The sequence below is a fragment of the Rhamphochromis longiceps genome, linkage group LG16, assembly GCF_057381845.1.
Source record: "Rhamphochromis longiceps isolate RC_006_pf linkage group LG16, R_longiceps_female_GT1.1, whole genome shotgun sequence".
In the NCBI taxonomy this organism is placed as follows: Eukaryota; Metazoa; Chordata; class Actinopteri; order Cichliformes; family Cichlidae; genus Rhamphochromis; species Rhamphochromis longiceps.
In genome coordinates, this window is record NC_140572.1 from 25,890,004 (window position 1) to 25,912,379 (window position 22,376).

Below are 22,376 nucleotides of genomic sequence, written 5' to 3' on the forward strand. Positions count from 1 at the left end.
GAAGCCTTCAAGACGCCTCACATGAGAGAGTGAGAGGCTACGTGACTTTATCACATCACACTGTTAAACTGGCTCCTCCCTCAGAAAACAATATAAACCACCAAGGGATTTCACTAGATGACATAATCTGCTATCTAGCCAGGCTTCGTATTACTCACAGTTACATAGCCTGAGATATACCCTCACTGGCCACTTCATGAGGTACACCTTGCTAGTACTGGGTTGGACCCCCTTTTGTCTTTCAAGATTTCTGGTCCATGTTTAGTTGATAGCATCACACAGCTGCTGGAGTTGGCTGCACATGAATGATGTGAATCTCCCATTTCACCACATACTAAAGGTGCTCTATTGGATTGAGATCTTGTGACTGTGGATGCTTTTTGATTAAGGTGAACTCAGTGTCATATTCAAGAAACCAGTTTGAGATGATTTGAGCTTGTGACATAATGCATTATCCTGCTGGAAGCAGCCATCAGAATCTGGGTACACCGCAATCAAAGGGATGGACATGGTCAGCTGTAGTGTTTAAGCAGTGGTCAGTTGGTAATGAGGCGCCCAAAGTGTAACAAGATCTCCCACCACCATCAACCAAGCCAAAGCATAGATGCAAAGCGTCCATGCAATGTTGTTAACGCCAAAGTCTGAGTCCAACATCCAAATGTTGCAGCAGACTCATGAGACGAGAAATTTTTCCAAGCTTCCATTGTCCAATTTTGGTGAGTATGTAAGAATTGTAGCCTCAATTTCCATTTCCTCGCTGACAGGAGGGGCACCCAGTGTGGTCTTCTGCTGCTGTAGTCCATCTGAGCTGTGCACTCAGAGAAGCTCCTGTACATACTTTGGTTGTAACGAGTAGTTATTTGAATTTTTTGTGTTGTGTTTTCTGCCCATTAGCTTGATGCAGTCTGGCTATTTTCCTCTATTCTGCAACATCAACAAGGCATTTTCACCCAGAGAACTGCTGCTCACTGGATTTTTGCTATTTTTCAAACCATTGGGGAAAAAAATCTAGCACCAACAACTGCATCATGTTCAGTCACTTAAACCACCTTTCTTTCCCTGATGTTCAGTTTGAGCCTCAGGAGGCTGTTCTGACCATGTCTCCATATTGAAGTACTTTGGGTTGCTACCGTGTGACTGTCTGATTTATTACCTGCATTAACAAGCAGATGAACAGGTGTACCTAATGAACCGGACGATGAGTGTATATTCAAAAATGTGAGTTCAACACGCTGAATGAGATTAGATTCACCAATTATGTAACATGCCTATACACATTTTAGTATCATATATAAGAACGCTTTACAGAATCGTTTGCACACACACACACACACACACACACACACACACACACACACACACACACACACACACACACACACACACACACACACACACACACACACACACACACACACACCTCCTAGATCCTCCTTTCATTTAAAAATACAACAAGAAGGACATGAAATCACTTCTTGGGACTTCTTTGAATGTCGCACATTCCCAGGTTTATGAAAACGGTGTGTTTTATGTGGTATGGCACTAGTTGCCAGGTAACACAGATGGGATCAAGTTACTGAACTGAGCACTGGTTCACTATCAGGAGATAAATATACTGCGGTTATTGCGGCAAGTAATCAAATTTAAGTTTCTGTTACATATTTTGACACAAAGTTTGTTATCAGTGCTGATCCACTATAAATGTAATGATTGTCCAGTGTCTGCTCTATAATTGGCCTCCAGTAAGGTCATGTTTTTGGCAGAGTTTGCATGCGTAATCTGTAAGCATGATAGCACAAAGAGTTTTGCATGAATTCTTCTAAAACCTACTAGAGGTGTAGAGTGGGATCATGTAGACAGTCCATTAAAATTTGACCTCCATGCCCTAAGGTCTCCAAGGTCAACTTAATGATTTATTGGTCAACAACTGACAAAAAACTAACTAAATGTGGTATTTATTGTCAACATACAGAAAGCACAGTATAAAGATTTAGTTAATTTAATAAATGTGACTTCTGACCTCTCCTTCAAGCTCAAAGAGAATAATTATAGAGGTATTTAAAATACATTTCTTACTACCATTGTTTGTATTAACAACAGACAGGCATACTGGGAATGATATAGATGATATAGAATGATTTTTAAAATTTCTTTCAAATTGCATTTAGCAAATGATATTAGAGGTTTTGTCTTGATCTTAATCTTTAACAAAAAAATTCCACCAGTGATGGAGGAAGCGCTCTGATCATTCAGTAAAATTACAGCGAGCACACAGTAAAAACACCTTAAACTGTTACTTAAGGTAGAGAGTAAGTCTTACTCAAGCATGAAAATGCATTTACGTTAAAAGTAAAATTACTCGGAAATTAGAGCATAAAGATTAGAATAAAATGGTACATTAGGCTTTAGGCTTGAATCTCTTAAATGCACCAGACCGATTACACTGGGCTGCACTGAAGTCAGGGTAAAATCTGAAGATGTGATCTCAGTACTGGAGTTTATGTTGCACAGCATGGCCTTTGTCTTTGTAACCAGGATTGGGAGCAGCTCTACCTGCAGGTGTAGGGACAAGACAAAAGTGGACACTCTGAAGTGAAGGGCTCATGATTTCAGTTGTCATTTGAGAAAGAAATAAGGCAGGTCTCAGTACTATAAGCACAACTCCAGTATGGCACTTCCATAAGTCTAAATGGTTTTGTTTGGCGTCACTCGTTTTGTTTTACCAGTTTTACCAGACTGTCAAAGCAGACAAAGACAGAAATCAGGACATAAAGACACTGGTTTCATTCGAAGAATAATTAATCTTTGACAGACTGAAGTTGTTGTCAGAGGGTCTTTTACATCTTGGTGAAAGCAGAGCAGTTCGTCTTTCTCAGTCCAGTCACGACCACCCTATTATTCAAGGTTAAAGGTTCTTTATTTGTCACATGCATAGTTATACAAGTATAACACACGGTGAAATGTAGCCTGACACGCTCCTCGACATGTGCAAAAATGGGGGGGGGGGGGGGGGTGTAGAGGAAGATATATATATATATATATATATATATATATATATATATATATATATATTTATTTATTTATTTATTTATTTATTTATTTATTTATTTATTTATTTATTCATTCATGCATGCTAGGCGAGTGGCTCCAGCAGATCCCGGGAATAACATCGGAGATCTCTGTCCAGAAGAGCGCAGTCCTGGGAACAGCTAAGATACTGCGCAGGACCCTCAAGCTCCCAGGCCTCTGGTAGAGGACCCGAGCTTGAAGGATAAACCGCCCGCAGGGGCGTGCTGGGTGTTTTTTTTAATTTTTTTTTATAGTATATACATTGGGTGAATGTGCAGTAGTACCAGCAAGCAGGTAAATTCTGTACATTAATATGAATAGACATCTGACTATTTTACAGGATAGACAATATAAACATATTTAAAATTAAAGGAATTTGAAATGTACATTGTGCCTTGGTTTAGAGTGTCTGGAAGAGTCCTGTCTCAGTCAATTATAGATGATGTGAGAGGGCGGGTGTGTGTGTTTAGGGCATGGATGGCTTGGGGATAGAAGCTCCTCTTGAGTCTCTCTGTCCTTGCCCGGAAGATGCGGAACCTTCTACCAGATTGCAGAAGTTGGAACAGTTTGTTGCCAGGATGGGACGGGTCCTTCAGTATCTGCGCTGCTCTAGTCCGGCATCTCCTGGTGTAGGTGTCCTGAAGCGGGGGGAGAGCAATCCTGCAGCAGCGTTCTGCTGTACGGATCACTCTCTGGAGAGCTTTTTGGTCCTTCACACAGCTGTTCCCAAACCACGATGTCATGTTCTGTGTGAGGATGCTCTCCACAGCGCCTGTATAGAAAATCCTGAGGATCTTTGGAGAGACCCTGAACTTCCTCAGTTGTTGTAGGTGATACAGGCGCTGCCTAGCCTTTTTGGTCTGGACCTGAATGTGGGCAGCCCATGTCAGGTCTGAGGAGATGTGGACACCAAGATACTTGAAGGACTGCACCCTCTCCACTGGAGCTCCATTGATGATAATGGGCTTGTAGTCTCTGTGCTGACCCCTTCTGAAGTCCACCACCAGCTCCTTGGTCTTGCCGACGTTCAGCTGGAGGTGGTTATCCTGGCACCATGATGCCAGATTCTTCACTTCATCCATGTAGGCCGCCTCATCGTTGTTGGAGATGGCACCCAACACCACTGTGTCGTCAGCAAACTTCACAATGGTGTTGGAGCCATGGGTGGCCACACAGTCTGAAGTATAGATGGAGCAGTGGCGAGAGGACACATCCCTGAGGTGCTCCTGTGTTGATGATGATGCTGTTAGAGACGCATCTACCCACCCTCACCACCTGAGTTCTGCCAGTGAGGAAGTCCAACACCCATGCACACAGACGGCTGTTAAGTCCCAGATCCCTGAGCTTTGTGAACAGTCTGCAGGGCACTATTGTGTTAAACGCTGAGCTGTAATCAACAAACAGCATTCGCACATAGTTACCCTGTTTCTTGTCCACGTGGGTGAGAGTGGTGTGTAGGACGTGGGCGATGGCATCCTCTGTGGATCTGTAGGCGAACTGCAGTAGATCTGTGGTGTCTGGGATGGAGGAGGAGATGATGTTCTTCAGCAGCCTCTCAAACACCTTCATTACTACCGAGGTCAGTGCAACTGGCCGGTAATCGTTCAGGGTTGAGGGTTTGCTGTTCTTGGGCACAGGGATGATGGTGGATCTTTTGAAGCATGTGGGGACCACAGACTTCGCCAGGGACTCGTTGAAGATGGAAGTGAACACACCTGCTAGCTGGTCAGCGCAGCAGACGGCAGGTGATGCCGTCTGGCCCCGCCGCTTTCCTTGTGTTCACTCTCCTCAATGCCGCTCGGACGTCATGCTCCGCGATGCTGGTCACCGGTCTCTCGCTGATGACGTCACTGTCCTCGGTAGTCAGGCGGTAGATAGCATTACCCGCCTGGCTAACCTCGAAACGGGCGTAGAACTGATTCAGTTCGTTGGTGAATGCAGAGTCGGCGTTGATCGGCGCAGTGTCCCTGGCTTTGTAGTCCGTAATGGTGCGTAGTCCGTGCCACATACTCCGTGTGTCGCCATGTTGGAAGCGGGACTCCACACGTTCCCGGTACCGGCATTTGGCATCTCTCACCGCTATTATTTTCCCCAGTACAAACTAAGGCCTCCTCAGTTCAATTCATTGGCTTTGTTTTAATGTCAATTCATGATTACAGGGAGTGCAGAATTATTAGGCAAATGAGTATTTTGTCCACATCATCCTCTTCATGCATGTTGTCTTACTCCAAGCTGTATAGGCTCGAAAGCCTACTACCAATTAAGCATATTAGGTGATGTGCATCTCTGTAATGAGAAGGGGTGTGGTCTAATGACATCAACACCCTATATCAGGTGTGCATAATTATTAGGCAACTTCCTTTCCTTTGGCAAAACGGGTCAAAAGAAGGACTTGACAGGCTCAGAAAAGTCAAAAATAGTGAGATATCTTGCAGAGGGATGCAGCAGTCTCAAAATTGCAAAGCTTCTGAAGCGTGATCATCGAACAATCAAGCGTTTCATTCAAAATAGTCAACAGGGTCGCAAGAAGCGTGTGGAAAAACCAAGGCGCAAAATAACTGCCCATGAACTGAGAAAAGTCAAGCGTGCAGCTGCCAAGATGCCACTTGCCACCAGTTTGGCCATATTTCAGAGCTGCAACATCACTGGAGTGCCCAAAAGCACAAGGTGTGCAATACTCAGAGACATGGCCAAGGTAAGAAAGGCTGAAAGACGACCACCACTGAACAAGACACACAAGCTGAAACGTCAAGACTGGGCCAAGAAATATCTCAAGACTGGTTTTTCTAAGGTTTTATGGACTGATGAAATGAGAGTGAGTCTTGATGGGCCAGATGGATGGGCCCGTGGCTGGATTGGTAAAGGGCAGAGAGCTCCAGTCCGACTCAGACGCCAGCAAGGTGGAGGTGGAGTACTGGTTTGGGCTGGTATCATCAAAGATGAGCTTGTGGGGCCTTTTCAGGTTGAGGATGGAGTCAAGCTCAACTCCCAGTCCTACTGCCAGTTTCTGGAAGACACCTTTTTCAAGCAGTGGTACAGGAAGAAGTCTGCATCCTTCAAGAAAAACATGATTTTCATGCAGGACAATGCTCCATCACACGCGTCCAAGTACTCCACAGCGTCGCTGGCAAGAAAGGGTATAAAAGAAGAAAAACTAATGACATGGCCACCTTGTTCACCTGATCTGAACCCCATTGAGAACCTGTGGTCCATCATCAAATGTGAGATTTACAAGGAGGGAAAACAGTACACCTCTCTGAACAGTGTCTGGGAGGCTGTGGTTGCTGCTGCACGCAATGTTGATGGTGAACAGATCAAAACACTGACAGAATCCATGGATGGCAGGCTTTTGAGTGTCCTTGCAAAGAAAGGTGGCTATATTGGTCGCTGATTTGTTTTTGTTTAGTTTTTGAATGTCAGAAATGTATATTTGTGAATGTGGAGATGTTATATTGGTGTCACTGGTAAAAATAAATAATTGAAATGGGTATATATTTGTTTTTTGTTAAGTTGCCTAATAATTATGCACAGTAATAGTCACCTGCACACACAGATATCCCCCTAAAATAGCTAAAACTAAAAACAAACTAAAAACTACTTCCAAAAACATTCAGCTTTGATATTAATGAGTTTTTTGGGTTCATTGAGAACATGGTTGTTGTTCAATAATAAAATTAATCCTCAAAAATACAACTTGCCTAATAATTCTGCACTCCCTGTATTATGCCAGGTCACAAAGGCAGCAGCCTAGGCAAAGAAACCCAGACTCACCCATTAGAAGGTTTCTCCCTGTTAAAGGGAGATTTTCTTTTCCACTCTCGCCAAGTGGCTGCTCATAGAGGGCCGTCTGATTGTTGATGTTTTCTCTGTATTTTTGTTTCTGCTTATTGTTTTTGCCAGGCAACAAGTAGGAAATATCAGAGTTAATAAGAACGGAAACAACTACTGCTGCTTAGCTGTACTACTTTGGAAATGATAAGACTCTGGACTCAAAGGCAAATGTTTCCTTTAAAGCATGAATACCAGGAATATATTGTAATCAGACAACTTGGTCTTTAACAGCAAGAGACTATCTTGTGCTTCTTGATGTTTATTGGTTGTTGGCAACACAACCACAGACAGTATATAAAATATGGATGTAGGTTCTGAAATGTAAAGCCAACATACAAGTGCCTTAAAGTTGGATTATTTTAATTGTTACCAGTAAAATGTGTGAATTCATCAGGGAGCAAGGTCCAAAGAGAGCAGAAAACCTACAGAGCTCTGTCACTCTCTGGTGGTCGACAGGGGGATAACTACACTGTGAGCTTTATCACGCTCAGTGCTGTGCAGAGCATTAACCAAATTTTTACCAAGATAGCAAAAAGAAGAGTTAAACCTATTAACCTATTTCAGTATGAGTCCTCTGTGGATGAAGAACAGAATGCGCTGTTTACACTTCAGTTAGGAGAGCTGTCGGTCTCTACTGGAAAACAGAGGCAAGTGCCGGCTTTAACTCAGAGCTGTGAACACACGGTTGTATTTTCATTAGAACTTTTTCAAATAATGTAACTGTAATTTAAAATTTATTTTTTTTGTTATTTCTACAGTAAAGTTCACGCTTTGGCCATTTTTCTGTGCCATAATTTGGTTTTCTTAGAACAATCACACTCATAAGTGGAAAAAAGTGTTCTTTCTCCACGTTTCTCACATCAAAATAAACCAGACTTTCAAAATTTACTGACATCAGTTGTGCATACATTGTTTTGTTTTGAAAAATTTCCACACAAAGGGACCAAAAAGGGTACATTATTTATTCACTGCAAATAATCCAAAATTAATTTGAGCTTTGAACTAAGTACCCTGAAAACGCAGTCGTAGCCATCATATTAACTTTAAACATAATAAGGGGTGGGTGCACCGTTCTTGGAAGTACTGCAATACCAAGTCGATGCGTGGAGTGGACGGAGCAAGCCCCTATTCCATCTCCCTGTTCCAAAAATCAATTTAATATATGGTCCCCGGGTAGGGGACGTATCAGATATTAAACTGATAAGAACAGATACTACACTTGATCTTAGCCAAAAGGCCGAGAAGCGATGTCGCATTCGGCTCGGAGGAAACGGCCTGGTTCCCAGCGCCGTCTCTCTGACTCATGGTTTGGAAGCTGAACTGCTGATATTTTGTACTGAATTATCACACAAACAAGAGCAACCATGTTCCCTCACACATCTTATATCGCTGGGTTTGTGTTGCGGTAAATTTAACTTGCGAGCATTTATAACGCAAACGTTATTGCGGCTTCCTGGACACGTGACACGCTTTGATCCAATAGAAAGACCAACACAAATATCACAAATACTTCCACTACATACACGCTAATTATAAATACACGCAATTTATTTATCCATTTATAAAGTCTTTAGACTTTACTCAATGAAGCGGAGTGAAACCTGGGATGAATAAGGTGTTTTACAGATCGACTCATAATAAATATACGTCTTGTAGAGCCCCCTAGTGAAGAGGAGGGTAAACTGCACCACACTCAGAAACTGGTCTAGCAAGACTCAGGAGCTGAATTAAATGACACGGTCCTGGCTCAAGGTCTTCGTATTTACAGATAAATTTACAAATTTATTTACAAATAAATAAATGAATAAAATGCGGTTTAAATTATAACACTGAGAAGAGTCCAGTTGACTGACGGTGACAGATATGAGAGCCAAAACAGAATTAAGCGGGGGCAATGAACTGACATTCAGTTAGCTGGAACACCTCTCTTTCAGTCAATGTGGGAATAAACAGTTCTGTCTATGAAGAAGTCAGTAACTAATACTGGAAGCTGTGCGGCCACCTCACCTTGACGAGAATTTCGTGTATGAGTACGTGTCAGTTTACCTGAAGAGTTTCTGAAGAGTAGCTAGTTAGCTAGCTAAATTGACCAGACAACTATGGACGGGAATTTCCGGCCCGGTAAAACTTGCTGTCAAAACTGCAGTCAATAAAATCAAAATTATCTCAAAAAAAGCAAACTTGAAATTTCGAGTTCTTAAGTCAAGATAACCCACCCTTTTTATTATTATTGTTTTGTATTATTATTATGATATTACAGAGACGGAAACAAGCTTCCACAGACAACAAAAACCTAGCTCCTTGCCCTACTATTATCTAAATATTTAAAATGATAAGGGCCATATTAACTTAGCCATGTCTGCTGCTGTTTATGTCTTCGGCCATTTGAAGGTCATATGTTTCTAACGGTCATGCGCAAAGTCGTGAGAGCGTTTGCATTGGAAGAAGCGCACAGTTTTTGACTTCATGACTAAAGCCCGTTAATTTTGCATTTATTTTTGAAAAGTATTTGTTCATAAACAAGATAGAAAATCGATTTAAGAGACTAAATTAAAAAATAAATAAATCAACAACATGTCATATTACAATAACTCTTAAACAGAACTTAATAAATAATTTAAAAACTATCTCCAAAAGTTGATTCTGTTCATCTGGACGTAGCGTTTTGTGGGTGAAACGTTTCGTCACTCATCCAAGTGACTTCTTCAGTCTCAGCTGACTGTTTCCCCAATCTTATAAACAGTACATTTGCATAATGACTGAGGGAGGGAACAATGGGCTGGGAGGTCAGTTTCTTAATCTTAATTATGCAAATTCTTATGACCATTGATCAACAACCACTGACCAAAACCCACTGATCAATGGCCATGAGTACCATTCACAAAAAGTTGGGGAATGGCTGCAATCACAGCATTGTAAGATGGCGAAAGATGTAACCTTAGGCCCCCTCCTCAATTCAGAGATGGTCTTTCCCTTTTCACGTAAATGGCCTCCTTGACTCCGCGCTCAAACCAGCGTTCCTCCTGTCCAAGATGTTACATCCTCATCCTTGAAAGAGTCCACTGGCCTGTAGGTGTAAATAGACTGCAGAGTCCTGGCCTGACGAGGTAGCTCTTCTGTGCTGTGCCATCCGCTTCGCCAGAGGTTGTTTGGTTTTCCCCGATGTATAAATCCTGGCAATCCTCCTGGCACTTAACAGCGTACACTATGTTACTCTGTTTGTGTCGGGGGACCCGATCCTTAGGGTGGACCAAATTTTGGGGTTTAAAAGCCACAGAGACCCGGTGTTTAGAAAAAATGTGTCTCGACTGCTCCGATACTCCTGACACATGTGGGATCACTACAGGTTTTTTGATTGACTGTGGATTTAAGCTGAAATAGCATTTTCTATCCCTCATGTAAACTAAGACCAAGTCTGGTAAGTCCAGAGCTCTGCAGAACTTCAGCAGGACTCTCCGCACCTTAAATGTAAAAGCGTTAGCTCTTTTCTCAAAAATGCCCTGGTTACACCATTAGAATTGTAGATAGAATTTATATTCTCAATTTCTTTTTGGGGTTGAAGTGCCTGGGAAGGGATCTCAACCTCCACTCACATCTTCCTTCAGGTGATCTCAATGGGTCACATAATAGGGTGAGGCAAGGTCTCACAATGGTGTCACCCAAAACCTCTGTTGATAATGACCCACGCCTTTTTTCACACCTTGGTGCAGATGTCGAGGCACATGATCAATAGTGGGTCAACAACCCTGTTAAGAAACAATTCACTAGGGGTTAAATATCTGGGACTCTCCACCATTTGTGTTGATTCATGCTCAATCATCCAGGTAAGGAAATCCCAAAAAGTTAATTCTGTTCTTCTGGATGTAGTGTTTTCAGTGGGAGAAAAGTTTTGCCACTCACCCAAGTGACTTCTTCAGTGTCAGAAGTCACAGACTGAAGAAGTTGCTGTAGACCATCTGTTTCCAGGTCAAATGAGTTGTGCTTTCAGATATGCTCTTCTGCGTAGCTTGTTTGTATAAATGTTTTTTTTGTTACCTTTCTATCAGCTTGAAGCCATCTGGCCATTTCCCTCTGACATAACCAGGATTTTCACCCAGAGAACGCTTGCTCACTGGATATTTTCTCATTTCATCCCTGTAAACCCTGAAGATGGCTGTGCAGGAGACTCAGTACAGGAACAGGTGTACCTAATAAAGCGGTTGCTGAACGTATGAAGCATGAATTTACAGGACTATGCAGTAGTTTGTGCTATGTTCTTAGATTGTATAGATTTTCTGTTTGTTTTCCTATGCATATATTTTAATGAGTATTATTTAGCTTGTCTCCATTTCATCAGTTTTGATGACTCAGTCTTTAATGAGTGATGAAAAGTCTTTATTCATTCATCACAAAGTTGAAGTGCTTGACTGACTATTCATGTTCTGACAAATGTGAGAAAGGATTTGATTGTCTTTTGCAGAGGCGAGTCTGTGATATGAAAAATGCCTCAACTGTTTTCAGAACTGCATTAAGAGTGGTGAGAATTACTTCTCTGCTGTGACAACTGAGCCAAATCCATTACGAAAAACCGGAGTGAAGATTAACATTAGTGACGTAATTTCCGTCAAATATGGCGGTCCGCCCAGTTCCCTTCTTTAAAAATGTGATCAGGCAGGATTGAAGACTCAAAAAGCCCAGAGACACCGGCCATAAGGTCGCTCTGCATTCAGCACTATTGACTGTTACCAGCGTTGCTTGTTTCACAGTAGCTGTTCTAATTTTCTTTCCAATTTCCGTTTTCCCTGCCAGCAAAGCTGTTCTGACTCAGTGGAACCATTAGCTAACAGCAAATAAGCTAACACAGTCAGTTCACAAAATTAGCTGACTGAATTCAGACGACTAAGTTTTTATATTGTAGACAATGGGTTATTCTGATGTATTTAAAATATTTATTTTTGCATTTTTTGATACAATGCTCTGTATTGTATACAGATATTATAATAAAGGATAGTCTTTTAAATTTAAATAAAGACTTCTCTTGCTCAAGACCACTTAAAAACCCCCACTTACAATAAAGTCTGGCTCATTTAAATGAAATGTAAAGAAATGACAGGTGACTTGAGACTTTTGCAGTTATATAGTGAAACCAAACTGGGTACTAAAACTGGAAGTAGTCATGTGATGTGTAATGATGAGTGTACTAAAGCACTCACACACACTCAGATCCCTTACAGCACAATATTTATTCAACAATATACATTAATTTCTCTACATTTCAGACTTATGTTCATTTTTTTTTATATTCATCTTGCTTCACCTTTGTACATTTATTTACAAGATTTAAAATAAGTCTTTCTCCATTTATATAACATCATTAGTACAGTGTAATCACATCATCCAGCAGCTTCCCTTGAAGCATTCATAATTGCTAATCTATTTAATACACCGACTGGCGTCTTTGAGCCACAGAGCAGCAAACTGACAGAAGGGCTCAACATGCACTCAGAGTCCAGGTGTCCATGGTCCTCTTAATTCACCCATGTAAGAGAAGTCGTTTGCTCTGTAGCACCACGCAGGGTGTATAAACAGAATCTTTGAATGGCGACACTGTTGAGGTCTTGCACCTTTAAAAATCATCTTAAATGCATGTGGCCCCTCCCACCCGACGAGGATCGGCGAAAGCCCGTCCACCAAAATAAAAAAATAAAAAGGAGAGGGTGGGGGAAATGTTGCATAGAATCAATTCTGATGTCAAGAACAGAAATTTTAGTGCTGCCATTTTTTAATGTTTTTTTTTAAATGTGGCTTTCTGATAATCTCCTGAGACCTTCCAGACCCCATTTTATATATATCTATATCTATATATATATATATTTTTTGGTTTTAAAATGAAAAAAATATAATAAATAGCTGTACCCTTTGACTTTAACAAAAAAAAAAAAAAAAAAAAAAAAATAGTATTGTGTTGGATGTCACATCCAACACAATGCTACTTTAAAAGAGACTAAAACCCTGCATTGAGTGTATTTGCACATAAATGATGTCATTTCGATTACTTTCTTGAGAGAGGTGGATGGATTAAAGTGCATTCTACTGTATGAAAACAAAGCCCACAGTTGTCACATGCAGGACAGGAAATGAACTTTATTTAAATAAAATATATTTTTTCCTTTATTGAAATTCAAATAGACTTAAGGATTTATAAGCTTATCTATGGCAGCTAAAATTTCCAACCACAGTCAAACTTTAACGTTCATTTCCCACCCTGATCACATGCAAATAACACTGCGTACGCACACACTCCCACGCACACACTCTCGGACATTTGTCACTCTGTGGCAGCGTGCAGCACCAAAGTGGCTGCTGGTACCCCTCAGGTGAGGGGGAGTCGTGTGAATGACAAGAACATGTTAACAGTTTAAAAAACAAAACAAAAACAAACAACAGCCAAAAGGTGCCACTCGACTCACAGCAAAATACAGTAAATGGGAAAACACGGCTCGCCGAGAGCCACACAGCACGATGACAGCAGACAGTGGACCAGGTGAGAGTGTGAACTGTAGCTACTCTCCTCTCTTCTTCATCCTCCACAGTCCAGTCCAGTTCAGGAGGAGGAGGAAGATGATGTGAGGCCAAAGAGCTGACTACTGAGGCTTTTTGGCCTGAAATGTGTAAGGCTAAAGCACACACAGGACTCACTCAGGACCAGGAGCAGCAGCTGTGAGGGTTTCAAGCACAGGAGCACGAGCGTGTGGGATTTTCACTGCACACTGAACTGACTTTTATAAATATATATATATATGCATATGTATATATATTAATCATTCATTCTCTTTTTAAACAAGCACTTGAGCAAAACATGGAAATGCAGTACAACCGCTGACTACTACAGTACACAGACGCTTCATATACTGCTTTTATATGTGAACAGCTATACTAAGTGATGATATTTTTTTTTTTTTTTTTTTTTTTTTTTTTTTAAATGGCAAATAAAGGTGAAGCTGCATCTAAGGGCACGTTGAACCATGTGTCTAGAGATCCCTTTTTTTTTTTAAATTTTATTTTAAAATAAGAACAGCAGACAGGAGAAAAAAAAAGAAGGCATTTTTAAATTTAAGACATCCAAAGGAGGGGAAACCGAAAGTCCTTAAGGAGAGGATGCGTATCGGCACATCTGGCAAAGACGAGGACAAAACTCGGGTTTGGCTCACCGGGCATTTCATGCCAATGAAACAGCCGGCGCTTCGCAGGGCACTAAACATGCAGACAAGCACGCCGTGCTCAAATCCCTCAGCCCAGACAGGGGGTACTACAGAAGACCAGCGAGCACTGCGCGCAGATGCAGCCGTTTCACAGCAGAGATCTAACTCCATGTATGTGATTGAAATTGCACTTCCAAAAAATAAAAATAAAAATCAAAGCAGGGCATTTTAGGGACTTAAAATAATAACCCAAATGAGACTGATTGATATATGACAGGAAAAAAAAGAAGAAAAGTCTGATGGTTTTTGTTTTGCAGGTAAAAACTGCACATGATGGTACTCAACTGAAATGCAAGGCCAGGATATTCAGCCACACTTGTCACACGAATGCGCACAAATCTTTACAGTGTCGTCACAGCTGCAGTGTGAAACCATTTGCAATCCTCCCAATTGGTCATCAGTCTGATTTTGAACCATTCTGCATTCTGATTGGGAGACACGTGTCTGAGTGGCAGGTGAACACACAATGAGGTAGAACAAAATGTTTTATAAGCATCCAATCAGAGCACAAAAACAGGCGGTCAGCAGTGACTGCTATACACCTCCAGAGGGCAGCACTTCACCGGCTCAGACATGACGCCAACACACAAGCTTTAACACAGACCTAAACGCTCACTAACGAGTGCTCTTAGACGGAAGGATCCATTGAGCAGTTTGAACCGCAAATTTAACATACAGTCAGCAAAAGTGTGCACGGTCCAATGCAGTTATTCATCGAGATTCCGATTTTAAACCAAACCGCAAGACAAAAGTCTTCCCATAGCTGCACAGTATTTATTTCTCTAGATTTAACCATTTAAAATCTCGGGGAAGGACAAAGCCTCGACACCCTTCCAGTTTGGTTTTACAACAATCCTATTTGTTAGATTTTACAGATGAAATGAGAATTGTTTCTGTGACAAAAAACAGGTCATGGCCTTAACCCTAAAGAATCACTTGGGCCTGACAAACTACTGACACACACACACACACACACACACACACACACACACACACACACACACACACACACACACACACACACACACACACACACAAAAGAAAACCCTTCTTTGGACTCTGATTTAAAACATTTAAAGATCTGTTATTCATAAAACTCTCTGTCGAATTAAAACAAAAAACCCCAAAAAACAGCAATTAACAAGGAAGATAATCAGCAAGAACGATTGCACGTGAGCCCCGGGAATGAAGGAGAAGGAATGAAGAGACAGACCAACCAAGTCCCCCACTCTTCTCCAAATGAGCGACGGTAAGTGTTATTGCTGATTCATTTTTGACTGATTCAGTCTGGAAAACGTAATAATCTGAAATGTCACGGATGACCTACAGCTAGCCTGAAATCCTTGCAGATCTCCTCTCGTCACAGCCTCCCTTTGAGGAGAGTTTCTATGTGGAATGCTCAGCTTGGCAGAGAGGAGGACGCAGTGACACGCTGGACTCTTACACTCGACCGTAGTTACAGCAGGAGCAGCCGGTCACGATTCACTACTTTTCACGTTGTGCTGTCAGTGACTTCATCCACCCACGACGACAGCAGGTCTCAATTACAAATTTTAATGGATGTTTAACGGGGTGGAAACACAGCTCTGGAGATCTCAAATGTGTTTCAATTTCTTAGACACACACACACACATACACAGACAGACGCACAGGTAGAAAGACGTCATAGTCGAGCTGTAGAGAGTCGCGGAGAGAAACTGCATGAATCTGTGTGTGTTATGTAGGTATTCGTGCGTGTGAGTGTGCGCGCCATTCCCTGCACTGGACGTTAGACCTGTGATATGATCTGCATGTTGAAGCTGGGGGAGCGTGACTGCTTGGTAAGAGGTGCTCCAGGAGACAGCAGGGCCTGAGCCTCCTCCGGCCTGAGCAGGTGTTCCTCCTGCAAACTGATGGTGGAGTGCCGGTGAGAACCCCCAGCTAGAAGCCCTTCCCTCTCAGAGCCTCCTGCCTCCTCGTGTTCCTCGCCATCGCCTCCGTTCAGGTTGAAATTCGTGCAGTCAAAGGACTTGCTGGAGGAGGTGCTGCCAGTCCTCACTAGCATGGGGCCCGCGGGGAAGCTCAGGTGCTTCTTTATGGGGCTCAGCTGGATGGCGTCCAAGTTGATGCTCGCTGGAGGCGACTGCTGCCTCTGTTGATGCCTCCTCGTGGCGGCCTGAAGATCCGCAGACAACTCCACCTGTTTGTCTGTCTCCCGCTCTTTCTCCCGCTCCTTCTCCCGCTCTCGCTCCTTGTCCCGAGACAGTCGCGCAGTAATGGCTTTCTTGATGCTGCTCGTGCTGCTGTTCAGGCTGCCACCCCTGGGCCCCACGCTGCCGCCAAGTTTGGTGCCGCTGGGCTGGCTGCTGTTCGACGCCCCAGAGGAGAAACCCTCGTCTGGGTCGTTGATATTGAAGGAGTCCTCCCCGCCGCTCATGCCATCAGCGTCTGAATGTGACGATGAATGAACATAGACAGAAGCAAAACAAAAGCAAAGAGAAATGTGAGTGAAATCACAAAATGCTGAGCTGAGTATGACCTGACTGAGCAAAACTTTTACTCTCATTTTATAAAACCTTCCAAACACTTCATAACTGCAAAGTTTCATAATCTATAATCTCGTCCACATGTCACAGAAGTTGCTGCTCTGGCTCGTTAACACAAAGCCGTGTCTTCTAATTTTTATTTACAGTGTTGTCAAATGGCTTGTAAAAATTTTAGCAGTAATAATGACTATGATTAGATGATTAGAAATACTCCAAAACAAATTAGCAGACTTAATTAGTTCCCCTTCTAAAAGTGCAACACTTTACGCTCGACAGACTGTGCTTCTTCATTATCTCAGTCATTAAGCACCAAACAGAGGTTCAGTTCAATAGACTGCATAATGACCCTGAGCTCTGATCCTCTGATGTAACACAGATTGACTGAAATCTGACCAGCTGTTTGTTTGGGCAAAGTGAGAGTTCAATACCCTGGCTCAAAGAGCTGAGTTTTTTTTAATCACAATATGCAATCGTCAATAATCTATAGCCTAATAGGCACGATATTTGGATAAAGACCTAAAGATTAAAACATTTTTAATCCATTTGTATCCTCACTTTGAAAGCTGAAAAGGAAAAAAGATGATAAAGTGTTAGAAAAAAAGCAAGTTATTGACATACAGTATGCAGGGTAAAGGCTGTTAAAAGAAGAGAGATGATCAGCTGTCTCTCTCTGTCATGCATCGTTGGGACAAGCAGACCCGGATGACAGGGAAACCACAGACAGCACCAGAAAAAGGAATGCAGAAAACTGAGAAGAAAAAGGTCTGGACTGACATGCACATAACATGAGGAGAAGACACATGCTCTCCTGCCCCATCCCTCGTCTCTCCTGCAGCACTGGCCCAGCGGTCACGTGGTTGGCCGGCCGAGATGTGCCTGCCAATCTGTGGAAAGCGCTGATGCGAGTCCAAACACCTCGCCAGATCAATAGCCTTCCAGTTAGAGCTGACAGCCCGCGAGGCTTAATGAGCCAGTCTGCAAACCACCACAGGCCAACCCAGTCCCCCCAAATGAAGAGTGGTATTGGTGATCTTTACCAACAAGGCTGCAGCCAGTGGTTTTTCCATGTTTTAGCCTTTTGACTACACTTTGCTTATGTCTGCTCATGCAACAGATTTATATACTTCCTGCCGGTTCCCAGTCATTTCAATGCGCTGTGAAATTTAGCCGGAAATATCTGAAATAACCATATTTTGTATTTCAGTTTTTAAGTGGGGAGCATTTTAAAAACTCTTCATGGTGCATTCAAGGTCAATCTGAGGAGCAGCATTTTAAAGTAAACCTGCAAAAATCATTGCTTCTGCAGAAAAAAGAAAATACACATAACCCGCAATATAGCTGAGAGGGTCAGTGTTAGCTTTGCAATTCAAAACAAAAATAAAGGGAGGAAGTGCTACTTAGCATACAAACTATCCATATTTTCCCTGTAAAGTTCAATGCTTTGTTTATGTTTAAAAGTTAAATCGTTGGTCACATTATTAATGAGGATGAACTTTGTGCTTTGCATAACAGAAATTTGGTGTTACAAGCTAAAACAGCACTTTTCAATCCGTAGGCGAATTTCATCTGCAGAAGTTAAGCTCACTGCACATAAGCATCAGAGTTTGTATTATGTAAAATATAAACCAACATACAAAAGAAGTAAACTTTAACTATATAATGATCGTCACTAATGGAAGATTTGTCCAGTAGAAGGCATTATGGGTAACTGTGTTTTTACATACCTGCGTGTTTGATGAATTTTGACTACAGCAGTGTATATTTGAAAAAGGACCTGTTTTCCTACCATAAACAGAGTCCATACATATCAATAAATACACATAAGGAATTCTTCCTTAAGAGTCTTTGATGATCTTCAGCGGCTCATTCTCATATGTTCTGGTTACAACGCAGAACGTATGAGATAGGATCGCTTTAGAACTAAAGAGGACAGACATTAAAGATTTCTAATAAAGACTGATATTTAAATTAATTTTCAGATTGTTTTTAAAACCACAAAGTTTCGAAATAAACTAAAGCTCCTGCATCAGTCGGGCTCTTTTAAAAATCTGACATCATCAGTTCAGAGTTTTTAAAACTGCCCCCACCTCAGATTTAGCAATATTAAAATAGCACATTTTATACTTTTACTTTGAAGTGATCTGAGCTGAATGAATAATTTCCTCTAAGGAACTCAAAACAAAAAAGAAAAATGGTTGCGGTGCAAAGAATATGCTATAAGAAGTTTAAACATGCAAAGGCACAAGCAACTTTCAATTTCAATGCAATGGAGAGGCAAACAAACAGGTTTCGACTTCCTGCAAGAGAATCGCAACTAACTGACTGCTTTTGAAATAATCCCATGTTTCTCTTTAATATGTGGCAGATTTCTATCTAACAAAATCATGATAAAGGATTCTTTCAGAGCGGCGTTCAATGAAAACTCACTGGAAGAAGACGAGATGGCACTCAGACATACACTGACCACAAGCCAGGAAATGCGTCTGACGTTTCAAGATTTCTAAACGTTTATGAATGGAAATGGACACACATTTAAAGGATGCAAAATGGGCCTACAATCCCCGCTCGAAATAGTAGACTGACGGCATTCAATTTATAACTTGGCCTTTTTTTCTGATAAGCTAAAAGATCCGACGTTTCTTGTTTGAGCAGAAATCACTGAAGCTTGCTGTAGCGTGTGCATGCAGGGCTTGTTTTCACTCACTGAGCTGGGGAAAAGAAATGCAACATAACGGAACACAAACTTAGGACAGAGTAAAGGTGCTGGACTAATAAAAAAAAGAAAGAAAAAGAAAACACCACAAACAAATCGGAGGTTCTCTTTCTGCAGGGAAGGGTGGTAGCAGCAGATGGGTGCTGCTGGCCTCACAGACCCAAAACTTGATGCTATCAAACACCTCAAGGGGCGAGTTCAGAAAGAAGATGCCGGATACTCTGAGCCCGTTTTGTAAAACTGATACATATTCCCTGTCAAAGCTGTAGAAAATATAAATCAATAAACCCAATTATCAAACAGGGAGAGTTTGGAAAGCGCAGAGTAGAAGGTCAAGCTGGACACTAAACATGCTCAGTGAGTGACAAGGGTGGCAGTTTAACGTTGAAGGCATGATGAGGGGAAGAAAGAGAGAACATGACATGACGACAGGCCCATGCAGAACGGCCACTAGCCAACCACACTTCCTTCAAACCCAGAATAGGCGACTCTTCCACTCTTAAATGAGGCAAAAACATAGCAAAGGTTTTGCATTAGAGGGGTTGTTGGCTGAGCGTCTTATAAGACTGGATGAGTTAGTATACTCTGGGGAAGTGAAGAGGCAGCCACAATGGAAAGGGCAGAGTTAACCGCCTCAAGCCGAGAAGGGGTAGTAGGAGGAGGGTTGGGATGATACAGATCGAAGGGGGCACCTCCTCCTGAGACCCGCCCTGCTCTGAGCGTCTGCCCCCGTCCCCTACCCTCGAGAGTGATGGGGGGAATGATGCTGCTGCTGCTGCTGCTGTGGTGGCTGTGTTGCCGCCCTCCTCTTTCCTCTTTAGCCGTGGGATCCCAGTGGGTGCGGTGGCGGTGTTGGTGCTGGGCGAGGCTAGGATTGACGATGAGGCTCAACTCTGCATCGGTTGAGTAGTCAAAACAATCTGGGAGTCAACAACACAGATGAGGAAATGTGTCGCTTTAGTAGCAGCAAGCTTCAATCAATTCGGGCCTCATCATAGCCAGAGCAGGCCTAACTACTGTCTCTAAATTCATATCCACAAGATATGGAAAAAATAGGAACTACCCCATAAATACTTGGTAAAATGGAGACAGTAGAAACTACAGGCACCATTTCGCTCTTCATCGTAACCAGTGAAACAAAGCACGTAATAGACAGGACAAGCAAAAACAGAGAAAAGAAAAGGAAAAAAAGAGCAATAAGGAGCAGTGAGTGGCACAAACACTGCAAACACAGACTATATGACCACAGTTGCATACAATAACTGACATGAAACACCATTTAGATTATGCTAATGGTGTAACTGAAGTACAGAGGAAACGGGTTTTCTTCTCACTGGAAAGGGGGGAAAAAAAACACCAGAGAAGTCATTTTCTCACCAAATAGCTCCTTCTTGCGGGCTTTTATAGATCAGGGAAAAAAGTAATAACCTGTAAGATTACAGTTTAAATCATAACCATGCACTTGCTTAACTTTCTTCTTCAAACTATCCTCAAGTGCTACGGATAATTCATGAGGTTGATGAAAGGGCGGGAAAAAAAAAAAGTAATCTACTCTGCGTCCAGATTTACTTCCTGCACTGCGGCCTGGCTCGCGTTCCTGTGTGCTGCAGCCAAGATGGCAGATTTTAAGTCTCACCCTCTCTCTTCCAGCGGTGGCGTCGTATCGAGGCGGTGGTGATGGCCGAGATTGATATACGCCTGATGGTGGGAGTCACCTCCACCTGCAGCACCTTGCGGCCCCGCGGTGCGTCGGGAGCGCTTTCCGGCAGCGAGTTTTTCATGGCGTTCCCCAGCTGAAGTCGACACATGCACAGGTGCAGATCAATAAACAATTAAAGGAGCAAAGCCAGGAGGTATAACAAGATTTAAAGCCTGGTTATGGTTCGAATTTGAGGACAAAAAAAAAAAAAAAAAAAAAAAAAAAAAAAAGCAGATCAAAGCCATTATTTTACTTCATGGTTTTTATTTTGTCTCGGGATTTAATTATAGACAGGTGGGAGTTTACTGCTGTGCTGCAGGTCTTACCAGGAGAGGCTGGGAGTAAAGCTCCAGCTGGGCTCGGTACAGAATGTCCTCCAGAGCTTCTCGCCCCATCTCCCACTCTCCATTGTATCTGCAAATCACAACAAAAGACACACACACACACACACACACACACACACACACACACACACACACACACACAACAATGTCATGCTGCGAGCCTATCTGGAATGTCTCACAAGGTGCCTTGACGTCTGAATCATATCCTCTAATCTATTATTAGTTATTTAGTAATGCCTGCAGCTACAGCGAGGGCGTGGTGGATAACTTGGGCACGTATCTAAACAGAGGGATTATACTCTTTGTCACGCTGTTGAAATGCAAGAAAATAGGCTGAATTTTTTTCCTCGCAGTGAAATAAAATATAAAGCATTTAGAAAAGCAAACTTTATGTCACACATAAATGGTTTTCACAGTTACTAAATAGAATACTGGCACATTAATGGCTGCTAATTTGTGTAAAATTGTGTAAATGCAGGATATGGAAACATATTATAAAATTCCAATTGAAAATCAGCAAAGACTGATAAACATGTATTTAACTTGAAAATGTCCAATAAATACTGAATATTATCTTTGCAGAGCAAGATACTGCAAGATACTACCTGGACTGATGACCATGAAAAAAAAGTACTATGGAAATAATAAATTAAAATTGCAAAAACACCAGGAAGTGAATGGCTGAACTCTTTGATGTGGTCCTGCAAATGCAACAGTCATGCGAGCGGGGACAAATGTTCTGGGCTTCCTTTTAGTCTTAAGATCAAAAGAAATGGGATGAATGGGCAGGTAAAACAGACTCTGATGTTCACGAGGCTGAAAATTACTCTACAGTAGAATAAATTTCCAATCTGAACAGCACAAGTGAACGCTGTTTCTGTTTGTGATGTTCTGATATCCCAGCGCATTTTGCTTCCTCTCTCGGCATTAGCGGCCATATTAACCTAAATCCCA

General features: G+C 42.1%; 1 protein-coding gene and 1 non-coding gene across 7 annotated transcripts in view; both read right to left on the reverse strand.

Moving 5' to 3' along the window:
- Window positions 1-7,958: 7,958 nt before the first annotated feature.
- Window positions 7,959-8,149, reverse strand: LOC146651249 (U2 spliceosomal RNA). Its single transcript, XR_014908052.1, has one exon. It is a non-coding gene; the product is annotated as a U2 spliceosomal RNA (small nuclear RNA).
- Window positions 8,150-12,109: 3,960 nt separating this feature from the next.
- LOC146651250 (hyccin 2) overlaps window positions 12,110-22,376 on the reverse strand; it is a 51,834-nt gene continuing 41,567 nt past the window's right edge. For 4 of the 6 annotated variants that reach the window (XM_085383788.1, XM_085383790.1, XM_085383791.1 and 1 more), the window contains 4 exons: window positions 21,405-21,492; window positions 21,016-21,172; window positions 20,120-20,299; window positions 12,110-16,568 (listed from right to left, as the gene is read on the reverse strand). In XM_085383788.1, coding sequence (XP_085239914.1) covers window positions 15,910-16,568; window positions 20,120-20,299; window positions 21,016-21,172; window positions 21,405-21,492 — 1,084 coding nt within the window. In that variant the 3' untranslated portion in view covers window positions 12,110-15,909. The remainder of the gene's footprint in view (window positions 16,569-20,119; window positions 20,300-21,015; window positions 21,173-21,404; window positions 21,493-22,376) is intronic. The other 2 variants (XR_014907852.1, XM_085383792.1) reach the window with 2 other exon arrangements.